Below are 18,641 nucleotides of genomic sequence, written 5' to 3' on the forward strand. Positions count from 1 at the left end.
GAAACGAGTGATCTATTATGCTGTATCGTACTGTATTAAAAAAGAGGTAATTCCATAACAAAGTCTCGTGAATGTACTATTGCCCGTTATTTTATTGATTTATTTTTTAATCATCGCCTTATCGGAAGGGGCGGTTAGTACCCGGGCCTGAGGCTGCAGCCTCATTAGCCTCAATGTAAATACGTACCTGCTAAAGATGTCTCTCTGAAGTCGTTTCTTAACAAGGTGAAAACCAGAGAAAGATCAAGTTGAAGTGGAACAGTGAATGCAAAAGTGAACGGATGACACAGGAAACTTGGAAATTAAGCTACATTTTATTCAGTATCACTCGTCTGTCAGTGCTGCTAGTGTGCCTTGGGAATATATGAATAAAAGCAAGCAATTTGGGTCATATGGCCCTGCACCGAGGAAGGAGGGGAGGCCATCCGACACGCTGAGAATATATCACACACAATAAACATTTTTGACACTCGTATTTCGTTGCCTGGTGATTAGTGTCTTAAACCACACCATTGCACACAATTGTAACATCTAAAGGATATCTTTATTTTCTTTACATAATGTACATGTAAACATTCTGACCTTCTACTCACATAAATTCATCAATTACACTGCAGGTTAAGCTTGTATTTGTGGAAATTCAAATTTGCACATACACGTCTCTTCATTAATACGTATTAAACAAATTTTAATTATGTGACTTGCCAATTGTAACATTTCGTCAGATTCATATAGTACTTGCCATACAAAGAAATACCTCAACTCTCATAATGTTGAAATAGCACTACCATGATGTCATTTACTGCTGAACTGGTTTGACATTTGTAATACAATCCTCCGTATAAAAATAATCCCTGGATTTTTCAACATTACCAAAATGTAAGACCAATAAAACATTGAAAGTTTTCGTACCGTTAATTCCACATTTACTTGTAATGCCAAATAATAATGATATCAATAAAGCATCTTTGAACAGGAACTTTTATATGTAAAATTTTTGCAATATACATTAAAGCATGTTTAAGATAAAAAATTATCTTTGCCAACTGCAAGTTGTATGTGCGACAAGAACACCTCACATACCTTCCAGGTTAAGTGTCAACACAGTAAGTCACAAGGTCTAATTTTACCAAAAAAGTAGGTAGCTAGTTCTTTCATTGGGCAGGAAGGTAAAACTTTACAGACAGCAGTACCTGTGCTTAATTTTCATGAAATGTTATATAATCAGGTGATACATATATCTCGGTACACTGCAACTCTTCACTGAACTGAACCTCATAGCATCATTATGCAATTAATTTAACAAAACAACCAAGTTGCATTTCTGGATGCAAAGGGCTTGCCAACAAGATATCTTTGTACACAAGAGGTAAGAATTAAGAGCAAGGGATGCATGTATGATGTTAGGGACAAACACCAAGCACTTGGGCCATGATGGCCATTCAGTGCTAATTAGAATAAGGGAAAGTTAACAAAGTTGGACAGCTACATCAGATGAGACCAAAGGAATGCATGATAAGTGAAAAAAGAAAAAGCAACACAGCAGGTACCCAAGAAGGGATGATTCCAAGAACCTTTATAAACATTTATAAAGTGCCACACTAGGCAACAATAAGTATCCTTGACGTAAAATGTTGTTGGATTCTAAGGAAATTCAATCAAATGATATGACATCATTAAAAAATTCATCTATTACGAAATACCAAAATTATCAAATCATTTCCCAAATATTTCCAACCTAAGACGTCAATAAAAAAAGGTGAAACTGCATGAAATGTAAACGGTAGTATTTCTGCACAGCTAAGCTACAAATTAAAAACATATTTGATGTAAATTAATCCATGGTATATCTCACTCTCCCCTGAACGTCAATCCTATTCTATACATTTCAGTCAATTCTTATAGTACAGTATAGTAATACAAGCCCATTCTCTGGCGTATTTTTAGGTTTTCTGCCTATTCACACAAAGCAGCCAGTATTGGTGGGAAAACTGAAGCTGCACATGGCCATCACCTTATACCTGAAGATAAATATCTTCAATTTCTATGAACCACAGGAGAAAGATTTACAATCTGTCAAATGGACAGCATCACATATTAAACCAAATCAAGCAAAGTATAATTAGCCACTACTAACAGCTACACTGTATGTGCTAGGAATGAAGTTTTCTTTTAATGACTTGAAAAGCAATAACTTTCAAATTTAAGATGTGGGCAGGACCTATGTCATATTACAGACAAATCTTCAAGAAACTAGATTTTGTCCTTGAAAATATTGAAAAATTAAACATACACAGTGCACAAAAATGACAGTACATTTCATTCTAATATTTGGCTAAATAGCTATAAACCTACAAGGAAAATGCCCGTTTTTAGTAGCAATTGACTGGGCCTGCATGAAACAAACTTTCCAGTGCCTTGACTGTTTGTAAGGCACACAAGATGTCAAAAGAAATAGCTTATAACTGCCTTGAAACATACATGTATATAAATTTAGAAAATACAGACTTTAAGAGATGGGTATGTCTAAGAATAAAACAAGGCTGTCATCAAGCTGGAAGAATGACGAGGTTTGAATGACATTACAAGTGAAAGCACGTTGCTGCAGCATGGAGCATACTTATCTGTTCTTTGAAATACTCTTCTCAGTTGTTTTAGTTTAATACCAAAGGATAAATCTTAAAAAAACTTTATGCTTTTTAGGAATGTATCAGTAGAAAGACCAATAACGTCACAATTCAGTATATAATCGACTTTGGTTAGCATCAAAAGCTTCATAACCAATTTTTCCTTCTAGTTAATGTGGCCTTTACTTCCCCAAAAAATGGAAAAGTAGAAGTCTAAGTCCTCCATCATGGAGTCTTTAACTACTGAGATTAAAATACTGATATTGATAATGCCAAGAATATCTAGTAACCAATAACTTAACCAGTCACCCTGCCTTAGTGTCAGCATTCATGCATGCAACTTTCAAGTTTAAAAATATACTGTATACATATATGTCTAAATAATGAAATAAATGTAAGCCCTGCATTAAGAACTTTGCACCGCATACACGAATGCTCTCGAAAGGCTTCCACAAGAGTATCTGCATAAATTCTTATCCTTGTGCTAACTTGTCCTGTTTGTGGGTTTCCAAAAACTTACAGTAGTCGTTGGCAAAGGACTGCTATATGGAACTGTGGCAACCTTTTGATAAGGTTCAGGAAGGCGGGAAGGTAACAAAGTAATATTACCTAATACTTGCCAATATCCACTCCTGCTTTGGCACTGGCCAGAGCAGAAAGTTTTTCAGTACCACCTTGGCAATGTATGATAGTTTATCTAAGTCAATATAGAGGCTTGAGTACATGTCCTAAAAGGTTCATCATGGACAACACTGGTCTACATTCATTTACATATGAATCATATCAGGTAAAAATCCTGATAGTTACAGAATCAATCACTGTCACCACATCACATTCTTTACTACCAGAACATGAAGTAAGAATACAGTATTACACACATCTGAGATAGAATAGCCTATGATGTCTTTTAATGATTAAGACAAAAATAAAAATATACCTCTCAAAACTTGGCATCTGGCTATTGTAACATACTTTTCAAAAGTAAAATAAAAAAGAACTTTACTGCATACATAACATAATAAAGTACTTATGGATAAACTATATACAATTGTCTTCCGTTTTACATCATAAACTTTTCTGGATTTTCAGCCAACATCTGAGCTGAAGTTTTAGCATCCATGAACAAATCTGCGGCTTCCTTAATATCTTCGACTGTCACACACTCATTGCCATTCTGCTGAGCAATGACATTGGAAGGTGTCAAGAGTCTGACAGCATACCTGAGGATGAGAGACAGTCTACTTAAAAATGAAATGCATTAAATAAGTTCAAAAGTTAACTGTCCAATACAATAATTCAAAATTTCAGGGGCATGTCTGAAAAAAAAAAAAATCTGTTATATCAACACAAAACATATTTGGAAAAGCAAAATGCTATAAGCCCAAGGTCCCCTAGAAGGATAGAAGTTGGAGATTCAAGCATGGATGGATGCAGTATGCTCTATCTTACAAGTAAAGTCTTGTTCACTGCTCAAGAACTAGGCTGACACACATTTGTCACAATTTTGATAAGATATCTAACATGTGGTTCAATAAATTTGAAATATTTGGAATGAAGATTCAGCAAAAGTAAGAGATTATTGTATTATAACTAAAACAGCAAATGTGAAATATTAGCATAATGCCAATGCCTACCCATTCATTCTCAGATATCAAAAATGTATATCCAATCAAGCAAGTCTCAACAATGGTATGTCAACAATTCACACACCTTAAAAAAATTCACAACAATAAAAACTGACCTGAGTGATGCCTTCTCAGCAATAGAACTTAGCTCTTGTAAGGCTTCATTATCAATCTTTATCCCTTCTGTCTGAGAACGTATCCGAATGATCTGGGTTACTTCCTCTTGCATGTAAGGTTTCATTCGGACAATAATCAGACGGTCCAACAAGTCTCTTGGGATGCCATGTGGTGAAACTATATCCTCAGTTCCCCTGCAATGAAAGAGTTTTAAAAGACCATATGCAATACAATGAAAAAAGGGACAATTTTGTGAAATAACAGAAATAAGTATAATTAATGAAAAAGGGCAATTTTGTGAAATAACAGAAATAGATAAGAGATACTGAAAGATGGAGGTTTTACTGTCACAAAAAAATCTCACTGCTGATTCAGTTTCTATACATTACTTTTTTACTGTTTGCCAATTCAGACATTACTGATAATCATATTATGTGATTATTAAATATTGGTGCTAATAATGTAAATAGTTTGTATCATACACTTGTAAATATATAAATTTTTTCATGTGTAGTCTTTACAGTCAGGTGCTCTTCTACATGATTATTATGATGGGTATATTTAGTTATCTAGATAGTGTGGAGGAGTACAATTATATTGTATTAAGAAATAAAGTTTTTGATTATTCACTTATTTTACTTAATTTATTTATATATTTTAGAATAAACCTGATTATATAATCAACACTAATATTAAGCAGGTACTTTTTAAGAATGTCAGAGTAATAGCATGCACTTCTTTCTCCTAATGATATAGTTCATCAATATCTCAGGTTTTACTTTTGCTTCTGGTATCATTTTCTATTTGTAATAATTAATTAAGACATACTTAATACTTGCTGAGTTGAAGGTTGGAGTCTTAGAAAACCTGGATTTACAAAAGGAAAAATGACAGCCCCGACTTACTTGATGATACATCGACCTCGATTTGTGGCAAAAACAACAATGGGAGCTATCCTGGATTCAAGGGCACGGTGCAGAAACGTGAAACATTCAATGTCCAACATGTGGACTTCATCAATGAAAAGCACACCAGGTACCAACTCGGCGATGCCCTGATCTATGTATTTGTCCACAACTTTGTTGATTTCTAACCGTAGCTTTTCTGAAAAAAGAATTTCAGGAGGTTAATTAGTCACCCAACAATGCCAAGCTTCTTCAGGTCTCTTTTTCTCTACCAATTCAAGTGGTTTTCCTTTCTTTCTTTAATAGGCACTACTTCAGAAATTATTCTGCCAAAAACTATATGAAGGATGCCTAACTTTTCTCAGGAATCCTCATACTGCTCAGTTTTCAGGCTAATGAGTTTCCACCATTATCTTCACAGGAAGCATTGCATATTGACTTCTGAGAAATGTTATCAACTGACTGAGGTCCAAGGCTTTTTCCTTCACTAGGTTTCTGATTTCTATACACACACAAGAAATTTTATTTGGCATTCACATAAAATCAATGCCGTCATAATAACCCCATTCCTAAACAGAATTCACACCTTACATATGACTGTCTCACAGTGACAAACTACTGTGGTGACAATGTTCACTCGCTATAAAATACATGGCAATCAAATGTTAATGCAGACACTGATGAGAAATTAGATATTTCCTCCTGCCAACCCATTACAGATCATGCTACCCAATGTGAATCACGTTTCAACACCTTTCAATAACGATTTACCTGTGATTTCAGTCTTCTTTGGCTTCATGAGTTGTGACATCATTGACATTATGTCCTGACCTCCTTGTGGCTGGGCATTTGCGACATCTAAATCATGTAGAGTCACATCTTGGATAACTTCCTTTTTCTTGTGCACATCTCCCTTTGGTAGGGGTACATACTCCTCAGCCTAGGAGAAAGCAGAAAAAATCAATAAACCAAATTTAAGTTATGAAATCGATATACTGTGCTGTAGTACTAAGGAAACTGAATACTGGTTTCCCTTCATGACATGGATAACTTTATGCTGTAATGGAATATACAGATTTGTTACAATGATGTACTGTGGATAACCGCTTACTAGGAAGTCCAAATTATAAAAAAAAAACTTAATCTATAACTGAACTTAGAAATTAATGATGTAAGTCCATCAATATGAGGTTTAAATTCCAACATACAGTACATTACATCCTGCAATTTTAGTTTACTAGCATACCTCAGTCTGCTTTTAGAAAAAATAGCATCATCAACTTTTCATATTAGGGGGTACAAAGACACTTCCCTTCTCTTAAGCCAATATCCACCATACAGACAGGAAAATGACTCCACATGTTTGCTATAAAGGGACTTAATGGTCTTTCACATTGGGCAATAAGACAACATGCCAATTCACCAAGTAAGTAAGAGAGTCTAAATCTTGACTATAACTTTTGGAAAAACGAAAATCACCACTTCCAGCAACAGTCGCTGAAGACAGATCCCAGGAGGGTACTGACACCCAGATGAGAATCCCAGGAGGGTACTGACACCCAGATGAGAAAGTAAAAAAAAAGCTGAATTCCATACTTACTACAAAGAACAGACAACATAGACAAAATTTCATTTAAAATTTTCCATGACATTAAGGATCACTATACTGGTTAATTAATGAGATCCATGATGATTGGCAATGAAATGGGAGAGTATGGTTGGATGTCATAAGAGTTTAGTTTGGAAATAAAGTAAATGTACAGTCATATCAAATTATAATCTTTTACATACCTCTAAATCAAATTCTGTGGCATAAGTATCTGAGCGGCCTTGCCTTTTGACAGCACCGGAATTGGCCTCAACATATATAACATCTCCAACTTCCACTCTCTCTTTTTGTAAGGTTTCATATATACTTGGATCGAGCTTCAATTGTTTGGTTCCCTTTGCAGTCCTCAACCCAATGATCACATGACTTACTGTCTTGCCATAACCTGTACGAAAAGGAATAAAATATTTGATAAAAACTTTTCACTCTGAAGATACACCAAATACCAATACTATAACACACACTATAATGAAATAACTGTAACATTCATTTAGTCATAAAAATGCTTTAAGAAAGTTTTAAAACCTGAACCATCAATGTCTTTGATATCAAAGAAAAATAACCGCCAGTACAGACGAAATGAAGGAAAGAATACAAATTGCAAAATTATGGTTTTTCTACGTCCAGTCATCTGCAGCCTTCTGTGTTAAATTGAGCTGATCAATTTTAAGAACAGATTTAGAAAAACACAAGGTAGTTAAATGACAAAAACTGACTACATAAAAGACATCAAAGTTCAGTATTATTAAAATTCTTACCACTTGATTCTAGAATGAACTCTACCTAAATATTTTCCCGATTATTTCAGATACTTAACATTCACTAAAGCGAGAAAAACCCACAAGACTGCACAGTTCCTGCTGTGTTAAAGACATACATGATAGGCAAACTGAGTTTTCTTGTTATTAGTATAACATTCTATAATATTTTGTCTTTACAAGAATCACTGCCATATAAAAGCCTTTTGAAATTTCTTCTTAGCTTTGCAAAGTCCGAAGTTTTCAGGGCAGTGAAAATAATAACAAGGGAAGCTTTCACATATACTCATTCTAATAAGCTGGAAAATCTTAATAACTAAAATGTAAATAAGGTTGAACATGGGTTTACACAAGAAAAACTTAATTAAAAACATTAGTAAACAGTACTGCACAATAATCCATTAAAGATAAAATGTCAGGCAAAAATAACCTGAATTCAAATTACTCACGCACAGCATACAATAACCTAAACACTACATGGTGTCTGCAAAATAAGCATAACTCACCTCCCATAGGATTTTCTGTTTCGACTGGTGTGAGTTCAGTGACTTCACCCTCATAAACTTCTTTGACCTCCTTTATTCTTAGTCCAATTGCCCGTCTAAAGTTTTCCATCAACACTTCTGTTTTTTTAATTTCAGAGCTATAAACTTCGGATCCTACCATGGGACAGAAGGGTACCTGTTGAATTATGGAAAATATGACTCTTTTCATCCTACAAGTATACAGTAGTAGAATCAAATACTTCTTTAAAATCTCTGGCCCTACAGGAAGTGGGTACATCTTCACAAAATACATGTCAAAGGCCAAATTGTGCATTCTTAGGGAGAACACCATCTTTGGAGCACTAGCAATGCAAAATTTAATACACATGTTTTTGTTAACATGACAATTATTCTCAGTGCATTCTAAAAATCCTATGGACAACAAACTGTAAACTTTGTATTTCATAAATAAATTAGAATTTTCATTACAATGAGCACTGACACAGACATTATAATCTCCAAGATATTAGCAAGAGACCACTTACCTTGGTTCCTAGTTCTTGGGCTAAGGCAAGAGCAATAGCAGTCTTCCCTGTACCAGGTGGTCCTGCAAACAAAGCTGCTCGACCTGACATCCGTTTTGTTCGGATTAAATCTACTAAGTACCCAGCTGCCTGAAATATGAAATTTTACCATCAGTGTCTGAGATATGATACAGAGTATGCTCAAGTCCTCAGGTAACTGCTAAATAACAACAGTTACTGATAATTCTTAGTTCAGACAATAAATGAATAGTCTTTATACATATGGAACTTCTGACATGGAAGACAGACCAGGCTGTGTAGTCTTGAACAGTATATCTTGTTCCTAACATCTTCCGTAAAACAAACTAATGCCACCAGTCTGCTCGCTCTAAATATCTACCACTCAGAAAGTCTAGTTTTAGTTTGGTAAGAATTTAATTTGCCGCATATAAATTATCATGTGGTAAACGGTCTTCTATGAATGCCGTTTGTTTATGCTCCTGTTTGTTTGTCTTTTGAGGTAGTTTTCAGAATGACGGAAGCAGACTAACACTAACTCAAAGAGGAAGCTTTGTCCATATCCATGATGTTCAGTGTTACTTGGGGGTTGCAGAGGGAGGATGGGGGCCCCACAGGAAAAGTTCCTCCAACAAAGGTTAGGGCATGGCACTCTAAGCCAGGTTAGGAAAGTCAGGTCTGGTTAGGTCAGGACACAGCGTTCTAGTAAACCTTTGGTTGGTTTTGTCAGCTGAACCTGTGTCCGTCATTCTCAACTGGTTCTGACTTTTGTTAAAAGGGGGTGGTACCAAACACGGGCCCATTTTGCATGTACAGTAATCTGGGTGTTACCAAACTACAGGGGTGAGGTATTAGTCTTCAGTTTTACCAGAATATTTACTATCTTTTGTTTATGATATTTAGCATCTTTTTGCTTTCAAACATCCATACTAAGACAAAGCAAGGTATTACAAACAGCACCCACTTTGCATGTTAACTGGCAATTACTGAACTAGAGGGGTGCTGGGGTAGTCTGTACTTTTACCATTCACAGTCTAGCCTATTGAGATTCAAAACCAGCAATGTCATTTTACCATGATTTTTAGATTAGCCTAGGCCCATTCACCTTTATGAATTAATGTTGCCATAACATCCTGTGGTAGTTAGTTTAACCTAGGTAGACTGGACTGGCCTGACATTAACCTATTCTATTACAGGTGGTTTACGCATTACCACAGGAGTATGCCTAACCTACCTTGGGCAACATACTGGTACAAGCATCCAGTTTGTGCCCATAATTCCACAACCTGGTAGGTCTAGGCCTGTAGTCAAACCAAAATGACTATGAAAATTGCTGTCATTAGCTAGGCCTATGTTGCCAAACTTCTTCCTGACTTATAATCCAACTACAGTTAATCTACATCCCTCAATTCAAAGTACGTTAATCCTGCATAAAAATCACACTTATCTCTCCCACAAGCTATCCAGAAGAAAGAGACTGTTCCCAACAAAGCTGACTTAATTTACAATTTACCATCGCTTGAGGAGCCAATGACAGTATTTTTTTTTTTTTTTTTACTATTGCTTTGTTTCATTTATTTCCTTCAGTGAGTCTAGGCTAGATACTGGGCATTTGTAGAATTCATTTAGATGATTAGACACTAAATCATCCTTATTATACCCTATTATCTAAACAATTTAATGTATGATTTCAATTCTTCATTACTGTAATTTTTTTTACTATAAACCATCCTTTAAGCATCACCAAACCTCGGTTCTTTCGCTAATTTTACATTTCCAATTTTAGAAACGCACAACAATAAGGTCAAGCTGTTTACCCTTTCTGACCTAGTATGAAGACGGGGCAACATTCCTGCTACATCTACACAATATCCCACCTGAGATTAAGGGTTTATGAATCAGATCTGGGTAAAGTGGCAATATCTAAAACATGCTGGGCTACATGGTCGTAGTCATTTTGGTCTGACTATAGTTCGGGTAGAACTATAGGGCAGCTCTACATGGGGCATTACCTGGAAATTGATTAATCATGAATCTGGGAAAAGTGGCAATGTCTAAACATGCCACTGGACGATATGGTCGTAGTTGGTTCTGGCTTGGACTATAGTCAGCAGAGCTTATAGGGCAGCTGTCTGGGCATTATCTGGAAATTGACCATCTAGGTATATTTCGGTTGCTTATCAAGAATTTACTATTATTTTTTGTCGGTCGACTATAATTAATCTCAGGACTGATATGTTACTGTATGATAGCCATCCTGGAATGCTATGGCATGCAGTGTTATGGGGAAACTTTTTGGTAAAGTAGAGTTCTCCAACAGGGGGTCTGGGGGTAGCCACTGGGTTATAACACATGGCCTGTTAGGTTAGTTAGTGCGTTAGGTTAGTGTAGTCCTCTTTTATGATAGGTTTCAGCCAATCTCTTGACCATATGGAGGTAAAAATTTCATGTCAGTTGCGTACCTGGTTCCCTCCAGTTGCCTAATCGGATAAGGCTAATGCCTTTTTGGGGCAGGAGGCCAAGCCTCCGGCCACACAGTACCGTCACCCCAGGTTAGGTTAGGTAGGTAAGATCTGGTTAGGGTCAGGACCTAGCATTACAAGAAAGGTTAGGGCCATTACGAGAAACTCTGTCTGGTCATGACCATGAACCAGGCTTCAATCATTGTAAAGCTTTACCTATATGGTTCTCATGATATGCATGCACGGAATCATTCCATAACACCATGACAGTCCTGACTTACTCCTACAATTTCCCACCTGAAACATACAGCACTCCCCAAAAGGTCCCCACCCATGTTGGTTAGAGATATGAGGTAATAATAATTCACCGACAATAAACGGTAAAATTTTATAAGTTGCCAATATAAAATAATACCACGTAACCCAGGGGTGTTTACTGGTTACAATTTTTCCATATTAGTTATGGAAGGGGGCTGATATTGTCTTTACCTTGTAAGTCATAATTTAATGTAGAGCTCTTTTTAAAAATGTAGGTTACAATTTCATATTGTGTATTGGCAACTTATAAAATAATACCCAATAAACAACACCTCCTTCATCAACATTAAAAGCATAGGAAAAATCAATTTCCAAGGTAATACAGTAATCCGTGCGTAGTTCTTACTTAGATATACTGCCATAATAATATAATAATAATAATAATAATAAAATAAGATAAATCAGTAAATAGGAATATTTCTATAATTATAATATGATAAATCAGTAAATAGGAACATTTCTATAATAATAATAATAATAATAAGATAAATCAGTAAATAGGAATATTTCTATAATTATAATAAGATAAATCAGTAAATAGGAACATTTCTATAATAATAATAATAAGATAAATCAGTAAATAGGAATATTTCTATAATTATAATACGATAAATCGGTAAATGGGAACATTTCTATAATAATATTAAGATAAATCAGTAAATAGGAATATTTCTATAATTATAAGATAAATCAGTAAATATGAACATTTCTATAATAATAATAATAATAATAAGATAAATCAGTAAATAGGAATATTCTATCTCGTTCGGTTATACTTGTGCCAGCCTGACCTGGGTATAGCTTCCGCCAATGTACCGGTGGGCACATCTGTACCCATAATTAAACAACCTAGGGTATCAAAATTGTCTAAAATGCCATAATAATAACACGATAATTGTTTATCCACGGATAAACCACCCCATTCGCTCAAACTCCGGCTAAAACACCCAATACCCCAAAACTAACCTCCCTGGCCTGGGTCTGGCCCACGAGTCCCGCCGCCGACGGCTGCGCCGTTCCATCCTCGTTCAAGCCGAGTCCCCGGACGTGGGAATGGGCGTTGATTCTCTGCGTCTTCGTCGTGCTTTTGACCTCCTCTATCTTCATTTTGGGTTTTTACGAAGGGGATACAAAGCGGCGATCAGGAATGCTGCGTCTCCCGCGTGTTGACAATGTTGACAGGTTGGTGCTGCCATCTGCGGGGATTTTGCCGAAGGAGAGATCGAAGCGTTGTCATGGCAACGGCCAGACGTCCAGAGACGCTGTTGTTTGGATCGGGAGGTTTTTTTTACTGTGTTTGCGTAGGAATTTGGAAGTTCTCTGTATCTTTTTCGGAGATGTGTATATATATATATATATATATATATATATATATATATATATATATATATATATATATATATATATATATATATATATATATATATATATATATATGTTTTTGAAGGTGGATACAAATATAAATCTTTAGTAATGTTTTTTTTTTAGTATATTTATGCATGAAAGTTATGCAACAGGAACCCACAACAGGCATTAGATATGTAGACTGTAAATACTTTGTTCTTTTATATAATATATTTCAGTTGCAAGAGGGAGACAGAGAAAGAGAGATTTCATGACACTATAAAATGACACTATAAAGTATACACACACACACACACACACACACATATATATATATATATATATATATATATATATATATATATATATATATATATATATATATATATATATTTAAAAGGCATATACATTATTATATACGTCACAAACTACGTTTCGAATTGACAGTACTGACGAATGTCGGCAGTTGGTAAATGACAAGAGTACTTGTATGGAATATGCATAACTCAAGTACTGTCAGTTTATTATATATATATATATATACAGTATATATATATATATATATATACAGTGTATATATATATATATATATATATATATATATATATATATATATATATATATATAAATAGTTTTCTCATGTTAATAGTGCTTTTCAAGCCTTTTAAATTTCATAAGATGCTTATATTACGGTTATAAAAAGGCGCACAGTTCTAGAACTATAAGGTCTACAGTTATTCTTGTTCCCACAATTCACATCCTTAATGTATGTGTCATGGTTTATAATTCCTTGATGAACAAAACTGCTATTTCTATGTCCTAAAAATACTTGCAATAAAAAAACAATAACAATTCTTCAAAAAAAAAATCAGTAAAGGAAAAACAAACGAAAATTTAGACACGAGAAAGAGTTGTTTCTGCATTAACCTGCGTGTGAGTGTGTATGTATGTGTGAGTGTGTATTTCAAAAACAAGTGGATGACACAAACAAATCCCAAATCTACAATCGACAATACGAAGAAAATCATCCTTCTACAGAAATGATAAATGGATGAAATCTAAGTTTGGTTACCATTAACACGCCATTACTTTAAAATGTATATTAACATAACGACGCCTCTCGCCTCTATGTTTGATTACTGAGAGATACTCAAAGTTGGCGTTTCATCCGAAGCTTTCTTGTTAGTATATATATGGCATTACAACAAGTGCCCAATTAAAGGCAACGCCCCTATTCGGCCCTATTTCAACTGAATGCTTTATGGATCGTGTTCTGTACAAGTAATCCCCAAAGTCTTAGACCTATTGCCTCTACTGGGCCTAGGGAGAGATAAATAACAAACGGCTCCCATTCATTACCAACTTCCTTCAGAAGGGAATGTCCATATCCCAAAGGGCGAAGCAAAATCCTCAACCTCCTTGAGGGACACACGAGAGAAACAATAGGAGATCTAATTGAATAAGAGTAAGGGGTTTGGCCTGCTTCCTTTCCGGGAGGGATTTTCTCCGGCGACAGTGGGGCGGCTCGGCAAGCCTACATAGGACCCCATGGGGGTTACTTAGAGTCCCCCCGACCCAACTTAAGATCTTCTGAGCCTTCCCAAGGCCTAACTTTGGCAACCCAGCTTAGCCAGGCCTACAAGGGCCTACCTGAGACCAATTTAAGATATGGGCCTACCCAGAATCAATGTGGTCTATCTTAGGGCGAGCCCTAGACCAAACAGGACTACCATGAGCACTCTACAGTAGACCAAGTCATGAGCCCTAGACCCAACTGGTTTGCCAAGGACCAGCCGGTCTAAATCAGCTACCCAGCGAGGACTACAATAACTATAGTAGGCCCAATGGGCCTAAACAATAACCCACAAGTCGAACCCACCAAGACCCTACCAATACAGCCCGCCCTCATCTTATCCTTTAACGCCAGAATTCATTACAACCGAATTCCCCACACCCACACCCCAACCAAACCTCCGCCACCCCCCTTCCTCCAAAGCCCCCCCTTCCCACCTCAACATTACTTCTCGCCGAGTATCCACCCAACATATTCCCACAAGCGACACAACAACGCCCAACGTTTTGTTAAAAGCAATTTCATGCTTTCGCTAGAAGGACATTTTTAAAAATTTGCTCGTCATTTGTTCGTCTTTTTTTTTGTCCTTTTATTATTTGAGAATGTTACGGTTTTGGCAAAGTGAAATGAATTTATTATTATTATTATTATTATTATTATTATTATTATTATTATTATTCATGTAACGTTGTGGAAACACAAAAACGAAAAAACGGAGAAGAGGGTAAATGGGAAGAGAGAAAATGAATGCAAATGATAAAAAATAATAATAATAATAGGAAGAAGGTAATGAGGGTGAATAAAAAAGATGAAATAAAAAACGAGTCATAAAAGAGGGGGAGGAAAAATAATAAAAAAAAACATTAGATATTGATGATTTAAAAGGAAACAGTTTTCCTCATTTGAAAGCCCTCCTCTCTCTCTCTCTCTCTCTCTCTCTCTCTCTCTCTCTCTCTCTCTCTCTCTCTCTCTCTCTCTCTCTCCATTTGTCACTCACTCGCTCTTGAAGAAGCAAGAAAAATTACATAAGTATGAGGGGGAAACGGAGAGGGGGAGAATTCCAAAGTTAATTTATCAAAAGGAAAGAGAAAGATGGGTGAATGGCGAGATCTAACGCCCTTTTATAGCCCAGACCCGGGGAAAACCATAATTATTATTATTATTATTATTATTATTATTATTATTGTTGTTTTTCTTTTTTCAGTGAATAATTAAAAAACAGTAAATAAAAATATAAATGAATAAAATAAAAAAAATTAAGGAAAAATGAGTTGATTACATTAGAAAAAATGAGTTGATTACAATATAAATAAAGGAAAAATGAATTGATTATAATATAAATATAGGAAAAATGAATTGATTATAATATAAATACAGGAAAAATGAGTTGATTAAAATATAAATATAGGAAAAATGAGTTGATTACAATATAAATAAAAAAAATAAGCAGATTACAATATAAATAAAGGAAAAATGTGTTGATTACAATATAAATAAAGGAAAAGTGAATTGATTACAACATAAATAAATGAAAAATGCGTTGATTACAATAAGCAAAGGAGCATGAAGCCCCGAGGAAAGTATTACAGTGATATGCAAAGACTGGAAAATTATACCCCTCCTCACTAAGAAGAAAGGGGGCGGAATTCCCTTTAAATAATTACAACCTTTTTTTTTGTGTCGTTATGTAATGTGATGCTCCAGTTCTTAGTTTTGTCTGTCCGTCCGCACTTTTTCTGTCCGCCCTCAGATCTTAAAAACTACTGAGGCTAGAGGGCTGCAAATTGGTGCGTTGATCATCCACCCTCCAATCATCAAACATACTAAATTGCAGCCCTCTAGCCTCAGTAGTTTTTGTTTTACTTAAGGTTAAAGTTAGCCATAATCGTGCTTCTGGCAACGATAAAGGATAGGCCACCACCGGGCCGAGGTTAAAGTTTCAAAGGGTCGCGGCTCATACAGCATTATACCGAGTCCACCGAAAGATAGATCTATTTTTCGGTGGCCTTGATTATACGCTGTAGCAGCTGTACAGAAAACTCGATCGCGCCGAAGAAACTCCGGCGCAATTTTTACTTGTTTTTACGTAGTCAATGCTGTGTGTTAATCAGCTGGAGACTTATACAGAAAGGCTTTGAATCTGAATCATAATCATAGTAGTTTATATGGAAGTATCGTCATGAGCTTAGGCAAAAAAAAAAAAAAAAAAAAAAAAATTGGCGTGTGAATAGCTTGCATTAATGTACAATTTAAAGAAGTAATCCCGTTTACTGAAACGGAACAAGTATATTCATATATTAATCAGTTGGTTGCAATGCGTTCCTCACGAAAAAAAGATAAATCATTCATTTGTAAACATGCGGTAATTGAAACGGGTAAGTATATTCGTATATTAATTAGTTGGGTTGCAATGCGTTCCTCACGAAAAGAAAATAAATAAATAAGGTCTAAATATAAGGTATATTACTTTTCGTTGTTCAGTGGGAATGATTTCATTTATGTTTCCGCGTTAGCTGTTAATAATAGTTGATGACTTTTGATGGACATGTTTTTTGCAATTAGTTATTTAATTAAGAGTTTGTCGACCTGACGATGAAGTTATGTTTATCATTATAGTAGTGCATGGGGACAATAATACAATAATCGATAATAATAATAATAATAATAATAATAATAATAATATTAATAATAATAATATTTTTACTAAAAACTTCAATGAGGTACTATTTCAATTAGTTTTACTGTTTAAAATAGCAATAATAATAATAATAATAATAATAATAATAATATTATCACAAAAAAATCTAAATAACGTACTTTAACAGCATAGTCGGTAGGAGTAAATAAAATGATAATACACATAATAATAATAATAATAATAATAATAATAATAATAATAATAATAATACTTTTATAAAACTTCAATGACGTACCAATTAACAGTTTAATTAGTTTTAAATTATATTAATAATAATAATACACACACACAATAATAATTTCTATGAAACTTCTAAGTTAACAGTACTACAATCCCACATACCAAGCAAAACTACTAATATTACTACTATCACAATCAAACTGCTATCATTATTATCACAGCAGTTGTTACCGTTCACGTCACAGAAAGCGACGCGCGCGTGCGCGCTGGTTTCCCACGAGAATCTAATATCCTTGCAATGGGGACCGACAGACATTAAAAAATAAAATGAAAAAAAAAATCATGCGTGACGGAGATAAACCTCTCTAGCGTCGGGTTTAGTGTCAACGCGTAAAAAAGTGACGTGTCCTACACCTTCTAAACCCTACACGAGAGAGAGAGAGAGAGAGAGAGAGAGAGAGAGAGAGAGAGAGAGAGAGAGAGAGTTATTGACACCTATGTCGGAGTCACGTGATCTGCGTTTTAGTGTTTTCCCCCTCATTTTCCTGACGATGTTGCATGATGTTAACGTATCCTTCCCTTTCTCTCTCTCTCTCTCTCTCTCTCTCTCTCTCTCTCTCTCTCTCTCTCTCTCTGAGAGTCTTCAGCGTCTCTAGGTACGCCAGTTACCTAGAGAGGGTCACGTGACGGAAGCGAAAAAGACGAATAAATATAATCCGAATGTCCCACAGACACGAGGGAAACATTTAGCACTGCTCAGAGAAGCGTATAACTTGCAAAAACCGCCGAGGGGAGGGACTGGGGCGTGGTTTTTCAGGGGAGGGGAGAGAGCGAGAGGGGAGAAAGGGGGAAAAGAAACGGGACGAGATCCCACGTTACACACACACACACACACAATCCTCTCCGTCAGAAGTATTAAAAAAAATGTTCTCGGGTCGTCGTCTAATTTCACCGGCCATTCGCGAACGGGGTCATCCAGCCACCGAGTCGTGCACGAAAAAATTGGTTCCCCCTCCCGGGTAAAGAAGGCCTTAAGATGTAAATAAACCCACGGAAGAGTTTGATGATGTTGATACAAGTTGCAAGAAGTGTGGGGGTGTGGGAGGAACTGGGGGGGGTTTGTGGGGGACGGCTCATAACAGCAGCAGCACAGGCGGAGGGAGGGAGGGAGGGAGGGGGCTGGTCTGGCTTCCTCCCAGCCCCACCACTTCCCGCTGATCAATTGAGACAGTGTGGCTGGTGCCGTGTTGGGTTGAGGGTGTGTACGCTCCGGGCGGGGGTCTCAGTGGCCACATAACTTTAAGCCTTACTGAACTGGACACAAAGGGTCTCCCTCTTGTTGCTCAGAGGTAGGTGTGAGAGAGAGTGCTTGCATTTCCAACACGCCGCTTGTTACCG

General features: G+C 36.0%; 2 protein-coding genes across 2 annotated transcripts in view; one reads left to right on the forward strand and one right to left on the reverse strand.

The window, feature by feature from the left end:
- Nucleotides 1–967: 967 nt before the first annotated feature.
- pont (pontin) lies at nt 968–12,715 on the reverse strand. Its single transcript, XM_067096477.1, has 8 exons — nt 12,415–12,715; nt 8,672–8,800; nt 8,148–8,322; nt 7,066–7,268; nt 6,046–6,214; nt 5,275–5,473; nt 4,369–4,563; nt 968–3,847 (listed from the first exon to the last, which is right to left on the reverse strand). Exons 1-8 carry the CDS (start codon nt 12,553–12,555, stop codon nt 3,688–3,690), a joined length of 1,371 nt encoding a protein of 456 aa, XP_066952578.1. The 5' UTR covers nt 12,556–12,715; the 3' UTR covers nt 968–3,687.
- Nucleotides 12,716–18,454: 5,739 nt separating this feature from the next.
- LOC136834199 (tubulin glycylase 3E-like) overlaps nt 18,455–18,641 on the forward strand; it is a 148,231-nt gene continuing 148,044 nt past the window's right edge. The window contains 1 exon segment of the mRNA XM_067096478.1: nt 18,455–18,592. The gene's annotated coding sequence lies outside the window, so the exon portion shown is untranslated.

Source organism: Macrobrachium rosenbergii, chromosome 53 (assembly GCF_040412425.1).
Source record: "Macrobrachium rosenbergii isolate ZJJX-2024 chromosome 53, ASM4041242v1, whole genome shotgun sequence".
NCBI lineage: Eukaryota > Metazoa > Arthropoda > Malacostraca > Decapoda > Palaemonidae > Macrobrachium > Macrobrachium rosenbergii.

Excerpts from the sequence above, each read along its gene's own strand:
- pont (XM_067096477.1), bottom strand. The coding sequence starts at position 12,555 with ATGAAGATAGAGGAGGTCAAAAGCACGACGAAGACGCAGAGAATCAAC. Across the intron at positions 6,215-7,065 it reads CCACAGAATTTGATTTAGAG|GCTGAGGAGTATGTACCCCT; the intron begins GTATGTAAAAGA and ends GCTTTCTCCTAG. Across the intron at positions 3,848-4,368 it reads GCTGAGAAGGCATCACTCAG|GTATGCTGTCAGACTCTTGA; the intron begins GTCAGTTTTTAT and ends TCTCATCCTCAG.